This window comes from Amblyomma americanum, chromosome 3, assembly GCF_052857255.1.
Source record: "Amblyomma americanum isolate KBUSLIRL-KWMA chromosome 3, ASM5285725v1, whole genome shotgun sequence".
NCBI lineage: Eukaryota > Metazoa > Arthropoda > Arachnida > Ixodida > Ixodidae > Amblyomma > Amblyomma americanum.
The window spans coordinates 103,203,731-103,224,030 of NC_135499.1; the positions used below are offsets into that span (position 1 = coordinate 103,203,731).

The 20,300-nt window shown below is 41.4% G+C and overlaps 1 protein-coding gene across 2 annotated transcripts in view; it reads left to right on the top strand.

Moving 5' to 3' along the window:
* Window positions 1–20,300, top strand: part of LOC144123194 (uncharacterized) — a 33,584-nt gene that overhangs the window by 12,030 nt on the left and 1,254 nt on the right. Inside the window, exons 1-2 of one of the 2 annotated variants that reach the window (XM_077656068.1) lie at window positions 20,111–20,153; window positions 20,241–20,281. The exons of the other annotated variant lie outside the window; for it this stretch is intronic. Coding sequence (XP_077512194.1) covers window positions 20,119–20,153; window positions 20,241–20,281 — 76 coding nt within the window. The 5' untranslated portion in view covers window positions 20,111–20,118. Of the gene's footprint in view, window positions 1–20,110; window positions 20,154–20,240; window positions 20,282–20,300 lie in introns of those variants that run through there. 2 annotated transcript variants of the gene reach the window in all.

Consider the following 20,300-nt stretch of genomic DNA (forward strand, 5'->3'; position numbering starts at 1 on the left):
ATGGGTGGTATTGGAATCTTCCTGTTGCTTTGCACACAGCACGTTTCGCGCGGGTAGGCGACTATGGCTGAGGGCCGCTGGTAAAAGGTGGCGCCACTTGTACTCAATATAGTGATTACAAGCTTGGATGCGAGGTTGTTCTAACTTCTTTGATACAGGTTCAAAAGTTTTCCAAATATGCGTCGGGTGTCGTCAATATCCTTCCGAGACCCCTTCGAACCATTACAGCGGCTGTCCCTCGCCTGGAATTCTGCACACTTGCTTGTGGCACATTTCGGGCTCCCAAAGCGCGATTGTTCAATGCAGCGCGTAGGGAAGACGCTTATTCTGTATTATTTTGAACCTGGTACGCACTCTTGTGCATTCTGTGGTGTCAGAAGACAGATGGGCCACGTTTGTGCACAGGCATGTGTTTTTCTTGAAAACTGCTTGCGCTGCCATATTTTTTCCGAAATCTCTAGTTTAAAATATTAATTCTCGCTTCCTTGTTCGTACTCTACCTTGCTCCTTCCATCATCAGGAACATCTAACCTTAGACATTGTCCTCGACCAGACCTTGAAGAATACATCCATTTAAATTTCGCTATTTGTCTGTCAGATGCAGAAAATATTGTAATTTTTTGGAGATTCAGAGCACTGCGCGTCATCTCATTCAAGGCGACTGCAGAAATAGCTAATTTTGAAGTATTCCTGATAATGGGCGGACTCCTCGAACACCGAGCAGTGCATCACAACCAGAGAAAAACCCCAACAAGCGAGATCTGGCCAGCCAAAAAGATAAGATCGATGTGTAAATATCTAATACCTACTAATGCCTAATACCTAATAAAAAGATAACAGATGTCAGTTAATTGTGAAGAAGGCTGGTTGCAACGCACTCCCTCACCAGGACACAATTGGGCCACCAATGTGAATTACTTTGCCACAACCTCCTAACTTTGACTCAATCGAAACGTCACCAGATACAATGTTGATGTGGTTTTTTCAGCACCAAGAAAACTTAGAGGTGTGCGCAGGCGGGTGGAAGAGAAGGCTAAGGCTACAACCGCGAAGAAAAAAAATGGGGGCTGTCAGACCAACCATAAGAGCTCTTTCGTGTCCTGTAATGTCAGGGTTGTCTACAGGATACCGTGCACTTGCGGCGTGACTTATATTGGCCAGACTGGACGTTGCGTTAACGCTCGTCTAAGTGAGCACCACAAGTGCCGAGATAATGGGTCATCTCGTAACCTTGCCCGTTACTGTAGAAAAGGTACTTGCATCCCTCTGTTTTCTTACACCATCATCCTAGGTAAACATAACGACAGCCTAAGCGTGAGATTTTGGAGGCTTTTCACATCCGCTTGGAATCAGATAGTTGCATTAGTGATCCTTCTGTCACACTAACTGATAAGGATATTATGTTCTTATCCAGCCAAAATGTGTAGCTTTGCGCTCGTGCCGTTTGCCACCGTTGTGGGCATGATGATTAGCTTTTGTGTTGTTTTCCTTTGTTTTTCCCTCTCGTTTGTGTTTGGTGTACTTGTATTTAAGATGCCTTTGACGTCAATAAAAATCTAGTTGTGAGTCAGCGCTTGTGATGTCCATTCTTCGTTGTGTCCCGTTGTTTTATTGCGCTGTTCAAATATGAATCAGTACCAACTCACCCAGTTCGCAACCTTAATGAATTTTTTAACTGTTGCATAGCTACCATAATCCTCTGTAGATTCAGAAATAAAATACAGCAAAGGAAGCAGTCTGGCAGAGAAACGCGATCTCGCATATAAAATAATGGTTCTATTCACAACCTGTTCGCAGCTCATAACATAAGATTGGAATTTGGAATAATTAGGGATAATAGTGATGGAGCAATCCTTATTAATCTTCGATTCACTTATAACTTACCTTGCTAAGTCACAGAGGAAACGAACTCATAGAATCATCACTGTCTTAGGCGCAGCAGACCGGTGCATCCGAAAATTAATATATGAAGAAAACCGGAGTAATGTTCAACAGTCTCGGAAGGGAACAGCAGTATACAAATCGCTGAGAGGTGCTGCAAGTGACAAGGCAATGCGTGTACTTAGGGCTTGTAGTGACCGCTGATGCGCATAATTAAATTGAAATAACTAGAAGAATAAGAATTTGGTAGATCGCGTATGGCAGGTTCTCTGAGATCATCATGGCAGTTTACCAATAGCGCTCACGAGAAAATTATATAACAGCTGTTTCTTACCAGTACTCACCCATAGACAAAAAAGATGGAGGTTAACGGAAAGTGTTCAACCTAAGCAAATGACAACGCAGAGAACTATGGAAAAGAAAATGATGCTGTAACTTTAAAAGAATGAAAAAGGGCAGTGTGGGTCAGCGAAAAAAACGAGGATTAAGGACATCCTAGTCCAAATCAAGAGGAAGAAATGGTCTTGGGCAAGGAATGGAACGCGGAGGCAAGATAATCGCTGGTGCTTAAGCTAACGGAGTGGATTCATAGAGAAGGCAAGCGTAGCAGAGGGCGGCAAAACGCTATGTGGGCGGATGAGTTTAAGAAGTTTTCGGGCATAAGATATGGCATAGGCCTTCGCGCTGCAAAAGCAGAGTCAGGTTGGTGATGATTATGGCTTACAGTTCATTTTGTATAATTATTTATATTCGCGTGGCAGCTGCTTATGTTATCACAAATACTAGTCACAACAAAAACACCACGCAATGTTGCTCGCAGACAAGATTAACTTCAAGCATGCGACAAAATGAGGTACTAGTTCATGGAAACAATACCGTTTCGAATGTAATGTTTCCACATGGATGCCCTCAAGCCACTGAAGAAATTTTTTTTACGTCAGCTTCTCAAAAGCGACAACAAAATACTCCTTGAAGCTCAGGGCCATACTGAATAGTGTGTAGAGCTTGCCCATGAGATTTCAACACTTACAATAAATCTGAAAAGTTATATGAATGAGCTCTTTTTCTATTGCTGCTCTGCCGAGGAGGTCAACAATTGGAATGTGCTTCGTTGTCTGCTACTTATGTTAGATATAGGGCAATGACTTCAGTGTCAATGCATCATTGACCTTACGAAAGGGCGGTCAGTCGATCTGCGCCGCCCCAAATCATTGTTTGTTTTTATCAAACAAAAGCGTGCTAGAAACATGTGCGAATGCACTTGCTGCCTTCGAGCACATTGCGCAAAGTTCGTTTGCCCTGTAATTATTCCGGAGCCCTCCACTACGGCACCTCTTCTTCCTTCCTTCTTTCACTCCCTCCTTTATCCCTTCCCTTACGGCGTGGTTCAGGTGTCCAACGATATATGAGACAGAAACTGCGCCATTTGCTTTCCCCAAAAAGCAATTATTATTATTATTAATGTACTGCAGGATAGTTTGCACAATGCGAAGTGAATCTGCGAGTCTAAATCTGATGCTGAAGCCCACGTCTTCTTGTCAGAGGATGACAGCCTTGACAGCTTTCCTCTGTTAGACGCAGCATGTGTCAAAAGTTCCCGAATCGCGGTCTTCATTAGGAGTACGTAATTGCAAATGTTCGATTGATGCATCCAGATGCATTGTTTGAATCTTAAATTGAGGCAGGTCCCAAAGCAAATGCCTAATTTCTTTTTCTCCCCTGCCACGCTTTTCATTGCTCATACCGCATGAGTTTGGGATTACTGAACAAAAGTCTGTGCAAAAAGCAAGGTTGTAAACGTCGCATTTCGTGATCTAATGGACGTTTTTCGCTAACCTCATGACGATTGCTAAAGAACTTGCGTAAAAAATCCATAAAGAGAATTATGAAACATCCTACTAAACTTCTCACCGTTCTCGACCTGCGCCCCTAGCGGGGGTACATCCATGTCTCTTTTTTCTTTTGCATTAGGTAGTGCATGCTCCATAAAATGGCACTGGAATGTAATCCAACTAATCAATTATTATAAAGGCCTTCTTCCATCCTTCTGTCACTGTTGACTTCGCCTCTCCCTATGTATTTCGCACTTGAGTTCTCACCGTCACCGGTTGTTTTGCTTCAACTTGGGTGGCACATGGACCATTCAGAATGCTTGCAAAGAGTATGAGATTCTGAAACCTCAACTGTATCAGAAATAGCATGCGCAGAACACTGAACTAGGAATCTTCAAGCGTATTCGTCCGACCAACGATTCCTTAACCTTTCACGTGCGAATGTTGTAAAATTTAAACGTATGAAACCGAATTTTTTATTTGACCTTCAAAATAGACCTTTAGCAGTGTATTAAGCAACAAAAACAAATATCTAACTCTCTTCTAAAGCTACACAATGCACCTACTGTAGTTCTTGGAAAGCAAAAGAAGACGCACCACCTATTTGCCCATGTTTCCATCTTCGTCGTCCTAATTACATTGATTTGCGAGAATGGGAAGACACTTACCAAAATCTTCGCCTTCTCAGAATTGCATAACTGCCCTAATTTTTTTATAATTTACGACTCTATAACGAACCTGTACAAATATCGATCAGCGCCACAAATATCTACTTGCAATCATAAACATTTATTTTCTCACATAATATTGTTCTGACATGTCATGTCTGTGTTGTGTCATATCTTCAACATAACATACAACATAACACCTTTGCCCTTTACTTAAATGTTCAAAACTCACTTTGAAGCACCCAACTGAAATGTTCTCTACAGGTTTTGCAAATGATCGCCCGAAAGTTCTGACAGCACTTGTTTTGTAGAAATCTCTTGTCCACATTGGTGCGCATTTATTTAGTCCAGTGTTTCATTTTATCTCCCAATTTCTTTTCTCATAAACTGTCCTATAACCTGATCAAGTATTTTTCACAAAATGACAATTTTTTTTTGCTTCCAAAACATCAAATTTAGACATTCAGACAATAACCCTCAATTACGAGCAGAAAATTCTCGTTCGATGCTAACGAATAGGAGGTGCCGCTGCAGAGTCAAATCATAGTTGAGGTTATTATAAGATTCTGGCTAGCGCATCTTTTTGTGGCGCGAGCCTATGAGCAGTCTGCTTGTAGTCTAGAGCCTTGACCTCGGTATCTGATATTTGACAGACACGAGAAACATAAAACTAGTGTTACGTGGTGCAGAAGGGACGCTTAAGGCCGATATGATATCTAGCTGTTTAGTATCAGTCTCTTGTGGCAAGCTTTTATATCTTACCGCTGTGCGATACTGTTGTACAGGGAGGCTAAAGAGAGAACTATGGCATACATCGCGTTGTTACCTTAACTTGAAAGCAGCACTGAGAAACTATGCTGTTGCGATGTCGACTCTGCCGCATGCTGACTAGAACGAAAAGCACACGTGGTTTGGATGACAACAGATATGCCTTCTCTGTAGAACTCGTGACTGATGTATAAAACCGTGATTGACACCAGGGAGGAGTATTCACACCCCTTCACTAACGCGTTTGTAGAGTAGGTAAGAGCCAGTGCCAAGAGCTGCGCTGAAACATTCGCAGGAATCGCGTCTGAAGGACGCTCATTCATGGGTGAATTTGTCTTTAGTTTAACTGTATAAAATAAAAAGTTTAAACTGAGTGTACAGCAGTTTTATTTCTAACCATGATACGCGTTTCGCACTCTTACGACTAAGTGTAAACATGTCAGACTGGAGATGTCACCGCGTTCCTCTCATTTGTAGACAAGCCTTCTGTGCAGCACAGGCGCTATCTTGACCGCTTTGCTTCTAGTGCTGCTCGCATTAACGGCGTCTTCATGTAAGTCAACGCCTTTCTGCGAGCAAGTTGTTTTAATTTAGGCTTAACCCGTTTCAAAAAATAGCAAACAAAGTCGTAGACGAAAGTTATTTTTTCGCATCTGTCAAGAAGCCAGGTAGACCAGAGTGAATAATGAATTCAGCTATGAATCTTGTACATTCTTATTCAAATTAACAATGCTAAAGTTTCCCTCGTGCATATTTTCTCGAAAACACAGGCGCGATCTTGTTTAAATTTGGTCAATATTTGTGCACAATGTTCTGAGACAACATCGTCAAAATGCTCTACTCAATCTGCGTGTTGACTCATACAGGCGGTGGATGTCGCAAAAACTCACTGCGCTGAGACGCAACCGTACGTTAGTGTATATCGCCCATTAAGGACGTACGGCACGAAGTAAAACTGGTTGCGCAAAAAATGAGCTTCGTGTCATCCAAAACAAATCACGACGACTGCTAATATAACCAAACCTTTCACAGTGTCGTGAAACGGCAGCTCTGACCATCAATACCGCTTCAATATGAGAACGATACAGTTTACTGTCAACTAAAAATTGATAGCAAGGTTATTTACAGCTTTAGCGAATTTTAACGAGCACCAGCTTGAATTTACAGCATGCTGCTGAACAAATCCAAGCTACAAAAGTACTAGGGTGAATTCACAGTTTCCAGTGGACTGACCGTGAGTTCATAGTTTATTTATTTTTCACTTCACTCACCCGCCTAGCTATTCTTTCGGGCTCACTACATTGTTATCCAGCCACTGAACGCGCCAGTTGTCAGTCCTGAGTGACCCGTTCATCTTTGGTTTGCAGCCCAGAAGAAGCAAATAGAAGTGCTCCTTGTCCGAGAATGATCCTAACTGCAACTACATAGGAATTACCGTGGCGGAGCCCTAGCCCTCTCCGCCCAACCTAATATATGGCACCACGCGACACGAAACAGGCGCTTGTGGGAATTAGACAACTTCATAACACATTCTGTTTAAAAGGAAAGAAAGATCTTTATATTCTCAACAATAAAAGCGTTTGGCAGTTGGGAAAATAATAGAGTTTAATTTATTTCTTTTCCTTCACCTGGGACACAGATACGGCCACAATGTTAGCTTGCCTATCGTTTTTATTTAGTCCTCAAAACATATAAACCCATGATTTTATGTTTTTCTTTTATATTTATTTTCAACAGACTCCCGAGCGTATCTGGAGACAGTCAGGCCATCATTGCACGCGAGTACGGTATGGCCATTAGCGAAAATCTTATGGGCAATTTTTATTTCTAAAATTATAAAGAAGTTGATCTCCGATAAAAGTAAAAACTCAGTAGATCACATTCTACGCTTGACAAGACAGCTGCTGAACGCAAAGTTATTCACAGTTTCGCATGCAGATTGTTCTGTAGAGTCTCAGTGAGATCAAAATACTGAGCTTCTAGTCAGATGAAACTATGCGATGAAATCGCATATATCTGTGTCGTTAAATAACTATAGACACGTATTTCTTTTGTTTCGAAATTTTTGTCTTAATCGGTAGTTAGTGGTCCAGAACGGTTGAAATTCGACGTTAAAAGCCCGACCTCGACGTAATTAATTAATTACGAGGCCATTTAACCCTGTCATTTTCGGTTTCAATCTCGGAGAGAATGGGCATGTCGTGACTTCAAGTTGATTTTCGGGAGTCACACTAGCGCCCCCTGACAGCAAGGTTGTGATCATGTGTGCACACAATCCATTAACGTGGATGCGGACCTTGGGGAGCACTAATCAAGAAGGTCGCGACTGGCGAGATCACCAATAAAAATCCAGCCATGTGCGTCACGGCACTCTTCTACGCGTCATAGGTATCTGCATGACGTCAAGATCTTTACATCACATCGATTGCTTGCGGCGAAGATCTCGCTTCCGATGATTTTTTTTTATTTTGAGGTCTCCGCACAACCTGTTATTGAAACCAAATTAAAATGTCTTCTCGGACGAAGGGGGTATCTCTGTATAACCAGGAATGCGGCCGTATTTGTTTCTGAGCTTCGTAATCTCGAGTCTATGGTCATTTAAGTACAACACCACAAGGTTCTATTCACTATAACAATTTGATGTAAAAAACTTATAAGACATAAGCTTGACATGTCGCTGTCGTGTTAACTGACTTACTTTAGTTTACTCCAACCATATAAATCTATGAACCCTCATTTTCGAATCGGTTCACTATCAAGGGGTGTCGTTTCTGTTGTACTGTGAGCAACGCGAACTCTTCGTAAATGCCGTGAGACGTGTTGAAACACTAAATAAAACGAAGAACGCAACCTTGTGAGACGTTAGTGATTGTCCTGAGGCGATTTTCGTTTGCTGTCCACAGTTTTGAAACTTTAATGGTAGTAATTTCGCTTAAGTAGCAGTATTCCAGAGATGCTCACAGTAGAAACTAGGAGTAAGCAGAGAAAACGTACGCTGCTGGTTGTGGATTAGATAATGAAAATTTTGTACAGAAACTAACCGGCCTGCTTTACACCAATGGTAACCAAGGTAAATGTTTAGTTTCCTTCCGCCTTCGCCTTCTGTGTGGCGCTTAGTTTCGATCACGAATTGATGCCAAGTAGCTTAGAAAGGGATTTTTTGTGGTATTAAAAAAATAAATGACCAATACCTCAAACCTACGTCGCGCATAAAATATCCCCACATGTAATTAAAGGCACGAACCAGCACCTGCTTACGAAGATTTCCGCTTCTATGCGTGTCTGTTGTTGCACGAGTTTTGATAATAAAGTATTCACAATTAACGGATTCACCGTTAAGTAACCGCAGCTGTGGCCAAGTGGTTGAGGATCCGCCTCGCATGCAGGAGGTGCGGGGTTAGATCCCCAGTGCCGCCCGGTACCCAGCGGTGATACAATGCGTACAAGCTTTCCCCTGGTCTGGCGCTCGGCTTCTTGAGTGTGAAATGCTTGGGAAATGGGTTTTTACCCCACCTTAAGAAATAGAAAATACCTCTTCCATCGCGTTCTGTGGCCGTAGACGCCCTTGCGCCATAAAAATCTATAATAATAATCATCATCACTCGCATGACTGGCGTAATTGCGAATGAAAACTGGCACAGAAAAACGAGGGTGCACACACAGACAGCACTGGGGCAATTATGGCTTGTTACAACTAACTAAAGCTAAAGTATTGTTACGTCACTCCACCGCCGTTTGAATGCATGCATTTAGGTGGAATTGTTCCCCAGGTATAGTTCCGTCTTACTTGGGTTAAATGATGCTTTTTTGTTCCTCTACATTGCTCATCGTAAACGCGAGTCACTTGATTTTATCCCGGTCTTTATTAAAATTGGAAGGCACTCGAAGCTTCGCGATTTTGTGTTGCCGCTCTGCTAAGCTGAGTTCGCGTTGGCCACACTTATTTTCGCTTATCCTTTTGCAATGAAAATGAATATGCTGAAGTGCATTGGTAAAGCGCAACTTTTCTGGGTCCCAACCAGTGGCACAGCTCGAATCTTCTGAAGAAGGCAGGCAAGCGTGTTAAACCTCTCGAGAAGATCTTTACTGGAGAACTCTGCTCAGACCGCCGAAGAATAAACATCAGTCATTGAAACTCTCACCGTTCTTACAGCTACAAAAGACGAGTTGGATTAGCAGAGTGTGGAGTGTTTCTGAACCAGTCTAACCGAAAAAGTCATTGTGAGAGCTGTGCAAAAATGTGTCTGAATGGGCACTTCTAAGGTTGTCAGCGCCGTCAGCCATTAATAAGAGAAAAAACTGTGCATTCTGTTCTTAAGCATTTCGAATGCATCAGTAATCAATATTCATATTTTAGTCCGATACCAAGCATTCTGCCACCATCAGAAGAAGCGTTATCCTGAAATACTTTTCCTTGTGCTCAAAAGAGTAGAAGAGCATCCAAGAGAACCCCAACAGAAAATGCGCACACATATTTTATCTTGCAGTCTACGAGCATTAGTTGTGCAGGAGAGACCAGTATCAATATTGTGGCGCCCTTAATGCGCCTTTGCGCCAAAATTTGAGAATATATCCTGTCTGAGCAGCTATTTTAGTCGGATGTGCCATACCTGCCATATTGCTTAATTTATGACTGTCTACTTCCCGCTACTGTTTCCTTGCTAACGTCTTCGAACTAGAGAGAGCATACATGGTCAACAGGTTACAGGCAAGACGATGACCTAACTTGTGGTTCTAACAAGAATGTTGGGACACTCCTCCTAAAAATATTTCAGGAGAGACGTAAAAAACAATTCAGCAGAGACACTTAAGACTGCTTACTTGCGGGAATGCGAAAGCATTACTGTCCCTGCGTGTTTTGTTTACGTGTAACGTTTGACCATGCGTTGAAGGCTTCGCTAAGCTTCTTCGGGGCTTACGCATTTGACAGGACAACCACGTATCACCTCGGGTGGTGCCAATGTCGAAGCTGTAGTTTATGGTTCCTTTTTCATTTCACGAGACTCGCACAACGTGCTGCAATGAAATCCAGTAAAGAAATGGCGCTCCGAAAGCAGTGCGCTTCATTGTTTACGTCGTTGCCAATGCGTGCGATTTATGACGCCACCCCCTCCCCACAAAACGCACAAACACACGCTCGTGACACCATTCGGAACACTGCAGGACAAACAGTCGCATTACCGCATTCATACGAAAGTCTGAGAATGCATAAAATTGAAGGTGTATGTATCATCGGTTCGAACCCCTTTCGCAAGCTAGCCTGTTACCTGACTAACCCCTGTGAGCAATATGAACTCGAAATTGTATTTCCCAACCCCCAGTTCCCCTACAACAAATGGCTGCGAAATAATGGCATCACATGGGCACGGCCAGTGAGGAGTACGCATAGGCGACGGCATGCACAGGATTGTCTGAAGTGGCGGTGTTCGATTTGCTGTGTGCTTCATACGGCTGCTTCTGGACGCCCCCTATTTTTCTTGCAACACTGGCATTTTCTGCACCATTTGCGTGTACTCTCCCACACACGCACACATACACGTACACACGTCGCCTGCTTTCCTCTTATTAGGACAAGTAATGAAAAAAAGCAACATGCAAATACATCCTACTTATTGCCCAGTTTTCGAGCAAGCTAACGGCTTTAGGTTACGCTGAAAGAAAGGTGACAACCTGCTGATCGAACTGACGAAAACCAAGGCTTTGCGCCTTGTTCATGGCTTTTCACCTGCACAAGGTCACTCACAAAATTTCTATCATGCAGTCCTACATAGTCGATGTACTCGAGCTATCCTGTAGCATTTTAGGCTCCCTCACTCTTGCGCTACCAAATTCCTCTTAGCTAATTCCTCCCGTATTTGTAACGTGAACACGTGCACGCCATTACCTGCCCATGAATGCAAAAATAAAATTATTAGAACATTTATTTATACATTCTCACTGACTGCTTAGACGGTTGAGCCTGCTGAAAAAGCGCTTCTTTCTCTAAGAGAAATATTTCAGTCTCTCGCTTTCCTTTTTTCTCTTAATTGGCGTTTCGCCTCCAACCAACAGTCACGACTGTACTGTTATTCAAAACACAAGCTTCTCTTCAAAAATTCATATTGTAACCAATTGCAGTTCGCATTATCAAAAACAAATATTAAGGAGCCAACAAATGAAAAGGATTGCCAAGCTTTGTACCCAGGGGACGTTTCCGTAGACTTAAAATTTTGTCTGAATTCTTCGCAAGCGTAACACACTCGCTAGGCACCATGTGCATAATGTAAATCCCCACCACCAATACAGCGCGCGGTCCTAGGGTGGTTCAGAATCAGACATCGCTTTCCCTTGGGTGCTGCTCGACGCAAAGAAATATGCGTGATGAGCGCCAGAGGCAAACTCTTTGAAGAGCCTTCATCAGTGTTGCTATAAAGCCCCGGCGGTTCTTCGTTCCAGGTTCTTGTTTATAGAATCGGGGTCCCAATGTGTAAGCAATCATACAGATCTTCAAAGCAGATGTTTCCAGCGCGTTACTGCGAAGGCCACGGTCTTCTGCATTATTCAAGTTATTATAGTCTCATCTGGGCGGTCGACTGCTCTGCAGAAGAACTCGGTAGGCTATGCATCAACATGGTTGAAGGTTAGACAAAAAATGCTACACTCTAAGCCTGTTGTGTTCATGTGTTTAGATTTTACGAATGCCGATAACAAATTCACTAAATTTCTTTTACGCGCCTGAGGTCCATTCATGTTCCTCAGCTTCCACGAAGTGTGATTCGTTGCATATTGTGTGCTGGCCACCACAGCCTTGTGCCTAAAAATGCAACTTTTTAACATTTTGAATGTTGATGAAATTTTCACATGGCCAGAAAACTCAGAGCATGAACTGCAACCGAATATTTAAATTTTAACTTTATTTATGATAAACTGCTTACATTATTTAAAAAGAAATTAACTCCTAAAACAGGATTTCAATGAACAAGAATCGTCACTAAACTATAGCAGCCCGAAAGCAGATGCTCAATTTTTCGGGGGGTAGAGCCCTGAATTGTCAGTGCGCCTCAAAATTACGAGACCTTCAAAAGAGCTATATCTCTAGGAGAAATTAAAAAAAATACACGAGTTTACCAACGTGAAATAACTAGAATCTCCAATTATTTTAGATAGATTGGCTAAATTGTGTAAACTATTAAAAGAAAGGTACACAGCGTGATGTCAGACAGTAATCAGACTTCCCTGCTGGGATGGGTATGCTCGAAGGCTTGAATATTTAATCCATGCCTCCTCAGAATATCAATGCACGAAGTTACGTTTCGCACCCGCTCCATGTATTTCACTCTTTGATATTGGAAGGTTTACTTTTTGCTATGACACTACGATTCAGAATATTGCGGAATATTGTAGCCTGTGATTTCATCCCGTTGTAAGTGGCAGAGAGGAGGCAGTTGATGGCAGCGGGGCATTTAGATCCATTGATTGAGTTTGCAACCAGACCATCATGGACAGCTTGTGCAGCCGTGCCGTGCTTCGGACGCTGGCGCGCTGGCCCTTTGCTGTGAGCGGTTGGAAGAGAGCAAAGCCGCCTGTTGTGTTTCCGATTTTAGTGTAGAAAACCAAAAGGAGCCTTTAAAGGGGCCTTTCACCACTCCCGTCATCTAGACCATTCATGGCGATCAGCTCTTGTTTATTAATGCGATAAGACGCTAATTAAAGCTCTAGATTGCCTTTCCTCAAAAATTTAACCTGCAGTATGAAACTCGGAAATAAAGCCAGGAAGAAGTATCGGGAGGTTTGGTGGTTCAAAGACAACAATCCAGATTTCCAAAGCAATGCAAACTTTGAACTGGACTTTCAGCCTCAGGTTGCCAAAATAATTAGTGCATGTCAGCGCCTTTTGTCCACACAATATCAAGGAAAGAAGCCTAAAGGATGAAGAACAAGCCAAAAAGCCACTCAAACTGCAATATATTTAAGCTCTAAACTTAATTAACTGACGCCATAAATCAGCATGCTCTATGGCATATGTCACGACTCTTCTGTATATGCCACAGCGTAAATACCAATGGCCCAGCTTTTAGCGGGGAAAGGTGTCTCGTAGCATAGAACCACTTCACGCATGCACATAACCCGATGTTTGTCTCAGTATAGGTCCAATTTCAGATGGGATATTCCTAACTGGGAACCCTTAGTGTGGTAAACCAAATTTTATTCAGTTTCTCGGAAGTGGCAGTCATTTATCTACTTACGTCACTCATCTTACGTAATGGCCTGTAAAGCTGAGCCATCACATTCCAACACCGGCTATGACGCCAAAGGCGATTAAACGCAGCTACTCAGATGATAGGCAGTTTCTGCTGGCCTTTTGTAAAGCTTAGAACATCGTTAATGTGCTTTGTTATCGCTTATGAATGCTGCTGCATATCGAGCGGTGCCTTGAGTGACACAGTTTCATAGGAACATGCGCTTGGCGGAGGCTCAACTGCTAGTATTATTGCTCTTCTTTATTGTGCCAAATACGCGCGTGAAATATGTGCAAGAGGGGTGGATGAACTGACCTGCCCGCGGAGGTATTGTGCCAAGTTCGTTAGCCCTTGCACAGCGAGATAGGTTGTGAAATGCAAACAGAAATAGCCGCACGTGCTGTCGGCATTTAATTGCTACCAAAGAAGAGAGACGAAAGGAAAGGGAGGAAGGTTTTCCAGAAAGTGTCCGGTTGGATACTTTACCTGCACCGGGAGGAATAAGAGAGCGAGAGAGAGAAGGCAAGGAATATAATAGCAGATGGCAGTTGGAACGTGTTATTGCTGTCCTTAAAAACAATGTCCACGGTAACTCTAGGCTGTGATAATTTAGCCTGTATCTTCTGAATATTTGATGATAGCCTTAATGAATACCCTAGCAGAGGGAGGTGGTGGCCTAGGTTCTGTTTTTTTGGCCCTTTTTAAGTGATGTAAGGCAGTGTGAGGGTTAAGTAGAGGCGGTTAGACGGTGCTGCTTAACGAGATATTCGTTCATTGTCAGACTGACTGCAGCATCGAAATAGATAGTGGTGCATTTGTCTCAACGCACCAGCAGCAATGGCAATTACACATCCATAAAAGAGTGACAGTCGAAATATAATTGAATTACTGTACTTTTATTTTACTTTATTCAAAGGCCACCGAGCAGCAAACGTCGTGGTGGGTCCTAGAGCAATGAAGTAACGACATGTGCCCAAGAATAATAAAAGGCTTTCCTCCAATACTCAGCTGTCTTGCCCGTTATGATTAGCGGAGGTGCAGCCATGCCTACGTGGTCGCTGGAATCTATTAGCGTGAGCTTATTATAACGAGTCAGGTGCATACTAAAGCGAAATCAATAATTCAGCACACCCTACATCACTTATACTGCCACTGTTGCATTTATCTGAACTTCGGGACAGCACACTTGAGCACTCACTATCACGGGTTGGTTGGGTGCGTCGTGGGTAATACATGTGTTATTGGTAGTCCTTGTGATGAGTGCTACAGCAATGGACTACAGCCCCTGAATACCCAGCGGGGCAGAAATAAGGCGCACAGAAGTGGGAATCAGAAATAGCCCGAATTCTGCACGTCGTACCAAAGCATCCGAACATCTCGTTAGCATGAAGTTTTTCATGCGCAAGGCATCAAACACTCAAGCGGAGTAGGCCGTGCTTAATGAATTTTTTGATCCGCAATTGATCATCGTCCTTTCAGTTAACTCTCCTGTAAACGTGTGTGACGCTGTTACAAAACGCTCAGCTATTGACTGCGTCCGGCTTCTGATCACGAACTACTCAGCGCCATGAGAGAGGTTGCGGGTCTTGGGATATATATTTGGTCCTAGCTCAGCTAAAATTATTACGACGATTACAACGACAGTACTTCCAGTGGTGGCACTCAAGGCAGTTGAGCGTCGTGCAAGTGTAAAATCACAATGAACAAAGCCCCTCTGGTGATGCGGCAAAGGCACAAGCATCTTTGGCATTAATTCAGCAGAACACAATTTAAATTAGAAAAATCAGAACGCCAGTAACACTAGTTGTACAGTGCAGCTTTTATTGTGTTTATATATATATATATATATATATATATATATATATATATATATATATATATATATATATATATATATATATATATACATATATATATATATAATCACCAAAAATTGAGGAAACATAACAGTATTTATTTCATGACGTTTCGGCTGGAGGACCAGCCTTTTTCCTCCAGCCGAAACGTCGTGAAATAAATCCTGTTATGTTTCTTCAGTTTTTGGTGATTTTATATTATATTGACCAAATCAGCTGCCAGAAATCACTTTTGGTATATATATATATATATATATATATATATATATATATATATATATATATATATATATATATATATATATCATACTCAATTACGCGGTACGAGTGAAGAGGCATAGAATCAGAATTCGTATTGTGTTCCATGATAAGAGCCACCTACATAATGATACTGAACTAAATCGCTTGTCTCACACCATTGTGCGGACAAGCTGACCATACCTGCAAAAAAGTTATATGAAATTCTCCTTTTTTCCGAAAACAATCCCTGAAAGGGTTACGCTTCCAGCACATATGGCAGGCGCCAGCAGCAACAGTTTTATTTCTTTACTGAGTGATGTGTAACTCCACTGTTCACGGTTTGTTTGTTTTTTCCTTAAGACCTGTTTGCACTAATATTTATTTTTTTAATTGTATAGCCCGATAATATATATTACATCGTGACACCCTCTTTTCCTTACTCTAATGCATTGGTTCTGCGGGGTACAGTGTAAATAAATAAATAAATGAATAAATAAGCATACGGCTGCCTATATTCAAAGCCACGTACATCGCACAGGGAGTTCGTGTACTTTCTGATTTCCGTGCTTCGCAATTTTTCACTTATATTTCTCCATGTTTCTAATTCTTGTTAGTCGAATGAAATAAGGTCAATAGATACACGAAACCAAACATTCACTCAGGATGCACGCATTACCAATTTAAAAAAAGAAAAAAACTGCGCTCCACATGGGCCATCACCTAAGTAAGATAGAGCAAACCAGGCGCAGCCGCGTACTGCGTATGCTATACATGTCTGTCACATGTCATTTCTGCCAATGACATGGCTCTGATTACTCACTATAATTTATAAGACAATATCATCAGCACGGGATTAGTGTTGTGAAGAATACCGTGGATTTGAAATCTTTTCGTAAAGTATGCTCTACCGTCGTCATCAATCCAGGTATGTCCAGTTCATGATAAGAGCTGCTTTCAATGATTTTAAAACTGCTCAGTACTGCAGCCAGCGGAGTGAAACATTGCAAATGGATTAATTTATCCGTACTTCTCCGTGCTTCTCCCGGCTACTATCCTCATTTTTTTTACAATCCGCTCAGTTACTGGAAGGAAGAATAGGTTATGTCCTGCCTTAAATACATTTCGTGCCTAAGTTCATTTCGTCGTAAGAGCATCTATGATTCAATTAACAGGAATATATGTTATAAAAATACTTTCTTCCTTGCAGATTTATGGGGTAAATTTCCTTTCCATATGTCGATGATATCAAATCAATTTGAATGCAACCTTTCACATTCATATCCGATTGATACTTTAAATCTGAAAACCTATAGGCTATAGGATTATCCCGATAGAATTCGAATTCGCAAACTTTAAAGTTTCAAGCGCATCATTATCAATATCAAGTTAGCCTTGTATTCTTTTTCTACAGCTTCCCTCATCGAGGCTCTGGGAGCTTTTTCCCACGCATCTATAGTTATAAAAACTCATATCAAACAGTAGTAGCGTAAAGAACTGCTACAGAAGTGAGATCAGTTGAAACTGGGGTACAGTTTAGCAACAAAAGTTATTTAAAGCCGATAGCTTAAGTCCTCAAATTCTAACCATGAAAATGAAGATCTATCTTTTAAAACTGTTTATTCAGTCCGAAATTCCATTTAAGGTTATTGAAATCTAAAATCCATCAAATATGTCTTCACATAATTATGTTGCAGCAGAGGAATAACGGCGATTTTTAAAGTTGTTACTGCAAGTGAATGAATTGTTTTCTTGAATTTCGTGTGAAATGGCGCGTTTAAATTCCTTGGTACTACTGCTGTCTGTGCAATAAGTAATGAAACAATCATTAAAAAATCTATAAACCTTCCACTTAACTCCCGCTGGTGTCATTAGAGAAACCAATGGCAAACATCGCACGAATTTTCTCGTGTCGCCATACGCACCTGCCTTGCTATTTTTGTCTTAGCGCCTAAAAAGGTCCCAGGCCAGATATTTTAGTTTGAAGTATAGAATGTCTCCCCTACTTCCCATAATTTTTAATTAGTTGTGACTACATAAAGGCAGCGTACCACTATCGCCTAGTTGCAGAACCATCTATCCGAATTCGTAGCCATATGTTCTCTTACATGAGATTTCTTCCTCAAGTCTGTGTAATGTTATATTCAAAACGAAACATGTAGCATAAACTGTATGACATTAGGAGATACTCGTACCCTCCAGGTGAACGCATTAGGTGCCCTACTGATTCATCATAACAAAATGTTCTTTACTAATCTGTATAAATCGAAGCAAAATATAATTCAGATAACTCTTTTCTAAATACCATTTAAATTTTATTTGATTTCTTGCATCTCTTTAGAACAAGGGGGTCTTCGCTCCTTGCTTTCCGAAGACAAGCTGATACAACAAAGAAAAAAATAAAACTATAACTACGTTCTATGAAAGGGACGGGCAAGTACGCTGTTATATCTTGCTATTTCACCTGTTCTCAACGTCATCCATTCTGTGCTATCCCTCAGAATACAGGACTATTGTTGGGGACAGCAAAGAAAAAGAAAACTGTCACATACGTCCGTATTATTACCCGCGTCATGATAACAATGATAAGCTATGCTATTGTGATGGGGACTCTACACTTTGTTGAGCACTGCAATATGGTCGCGTCTTTTGGACGATAACGGAGAAGGCATCTCTTTACAAGTCTTCGCCAATGTATAAATAAATGCACGACTGACCACAGGGAGGACTATTCTCATCCATTCACGAGCACCTTTGTTCGGGTAGGCGAGCGGAACTGTTGCAGATTGCTGTACAAAAATTCGCCGAGCAGCTTTATTTAAACATTATTCCTTCATATACTAATATTTCGTCTCCTTAATTTGCTTCTATGAAAACACAACGCGGCAATGAGTTCACTGGGGTTATCTTTCGAAATAGAGCATGTGTTTTGCATTATTTCTACTCAATTTTCACTTGTGAGAAAGCTTATGGCATCGCCTCCTTCTCACACAGCTGATTTTTCGCTTTATTGTTTCCAGGTTAACCTTCTTTGCAGCGCAGCTGTCATGAAGACTGCGTTGCTTCTAGTCCTGCTCGCACTATCGGCGTCTTCTTGTAAGTGAACATTTTTCTACAAGCAATGGTGTTTCAACTTACGCTTTCACATTTGAAAGCACCAGCAAGCTGAAAGTAGAGGACAAAAGCTCTTTCTGTGCATTTGTCAGGCAACCACATCGACCAAAGATGCATAATATATAGCTTATGAATCATGTACTGAGTATCTTACGTTATGAAGCTTTCAACTCTCCGGGTATATATTTCTACAGAAAATTCACATGTGAATGTGTTTCATTTTCATGAAATCCCTGGTATCGAATGTTTCCAGATATCCGCGTTAAATTCTGTACTCATCCTGCGTAATAATGAACGCAAGGTGGTCGACGCCGGCGCAAACTTATTCCGCTCTGAAGCCGATGTTCCGTATTTTTAGTGGCCTCTCAAGAGCACTGTCAGAAATTGAAAGTGAAACCAGAAAGAGCGAGTTTTTCATAGTCATAATGCTACCATACAAACCTTCATTATAGCAAAGTATGTCATAGTTTTCGAACAAGGCATCAAACTGCGAGTTTAACCATCACACTTGATTTTAATAAAGGCGCGGTACTCTAACTTAAATATAAGAACAGGTTTCAACAAAAGTGGCAGCTATTATGAGCACAATTTATTGATTTAAACTAAGCTTATAAACAAATTCCAACTATCCGTATTATAAAGGTTTCATAGCAGTATAAAGTGGGTTTACCGTTATTTTATTTTTACTTTTGTTTTGCTTTACTCTTTCATATAGCTGTAGTCACCCAGCTACTGGATTTCTCTTTATTGTGCCGAAGAAATATTCAGTGATTACCCATTTTTCTTAACTGCGAATGTGTGTTTCAAATTGGTGCATGAATTGTTAGCCCTAATTAAACTTCAACACAACTGCGCTTGTAAATCGGCACTGATGCAAATAATAGCGCACACTGCACTTTGTAACAAAAAGCACATAAAGTTGCATTTATTGATGATTGTTGCATTGTGTGAGACGGGAAACTTTTCTCAACCACTGTAAAAACTGCAACGGCTTTTTCTTACAATAATAACATTATTTATTTACACCACCGTATGTTGATGGAGGGGTCGAGAATAAAAGTGGTTAACACTTAAAAAAGTTTCCGTCCCTCTCTTTCGTCAGAGGGGCGAATTGCCCACACATCTGCATATTTCTTCTGTTAAAACTTTTGCCTGCATGCAAATGCAGCCTCTATATACAACGTCACATTGTGAACTTTTGCCGAAGAGCCGAATGGCAAAGGGAGTGAGAATCACAACATACTGGACGTAATTCTGTTTTGAAAGAGAATCGCGCATGTCCTGAGCATATAGTTCACTGGTTGGGTTAGGAATATAAAATGCGCAATAAACGTGTGTAGTGGTTGAGTTCCGTGTCCAAGCTCTATCTTATAAGAAGTGCTGCATTGACATACTAAGAGAGGCAATCATGCAACACTCTATATCGTCTTCTGTTTTGTACGACCGCGGGAGAGCCAGCAGTGAAAGATGGAGTTCATATTTGTTCTTCTATATAAGTGTTCATGATGTAAACGGTTTATTAAATATAGTTTCTTTTCCTTCCATGTCCGCTTCGCACAATGCAGACGCCGCTATGCTGTAAGTAAACCTATTTCGAGTTCTTGATATTTGAACCTTTAATCTTGAATGATAATAACCATTACCTCTTCTCTTTATTAATCTCAGAGGCCCAATTGATGAGCTCAAGAAATCCATTTCACAGAAAGGTAAGGGTCGGTGTTACTC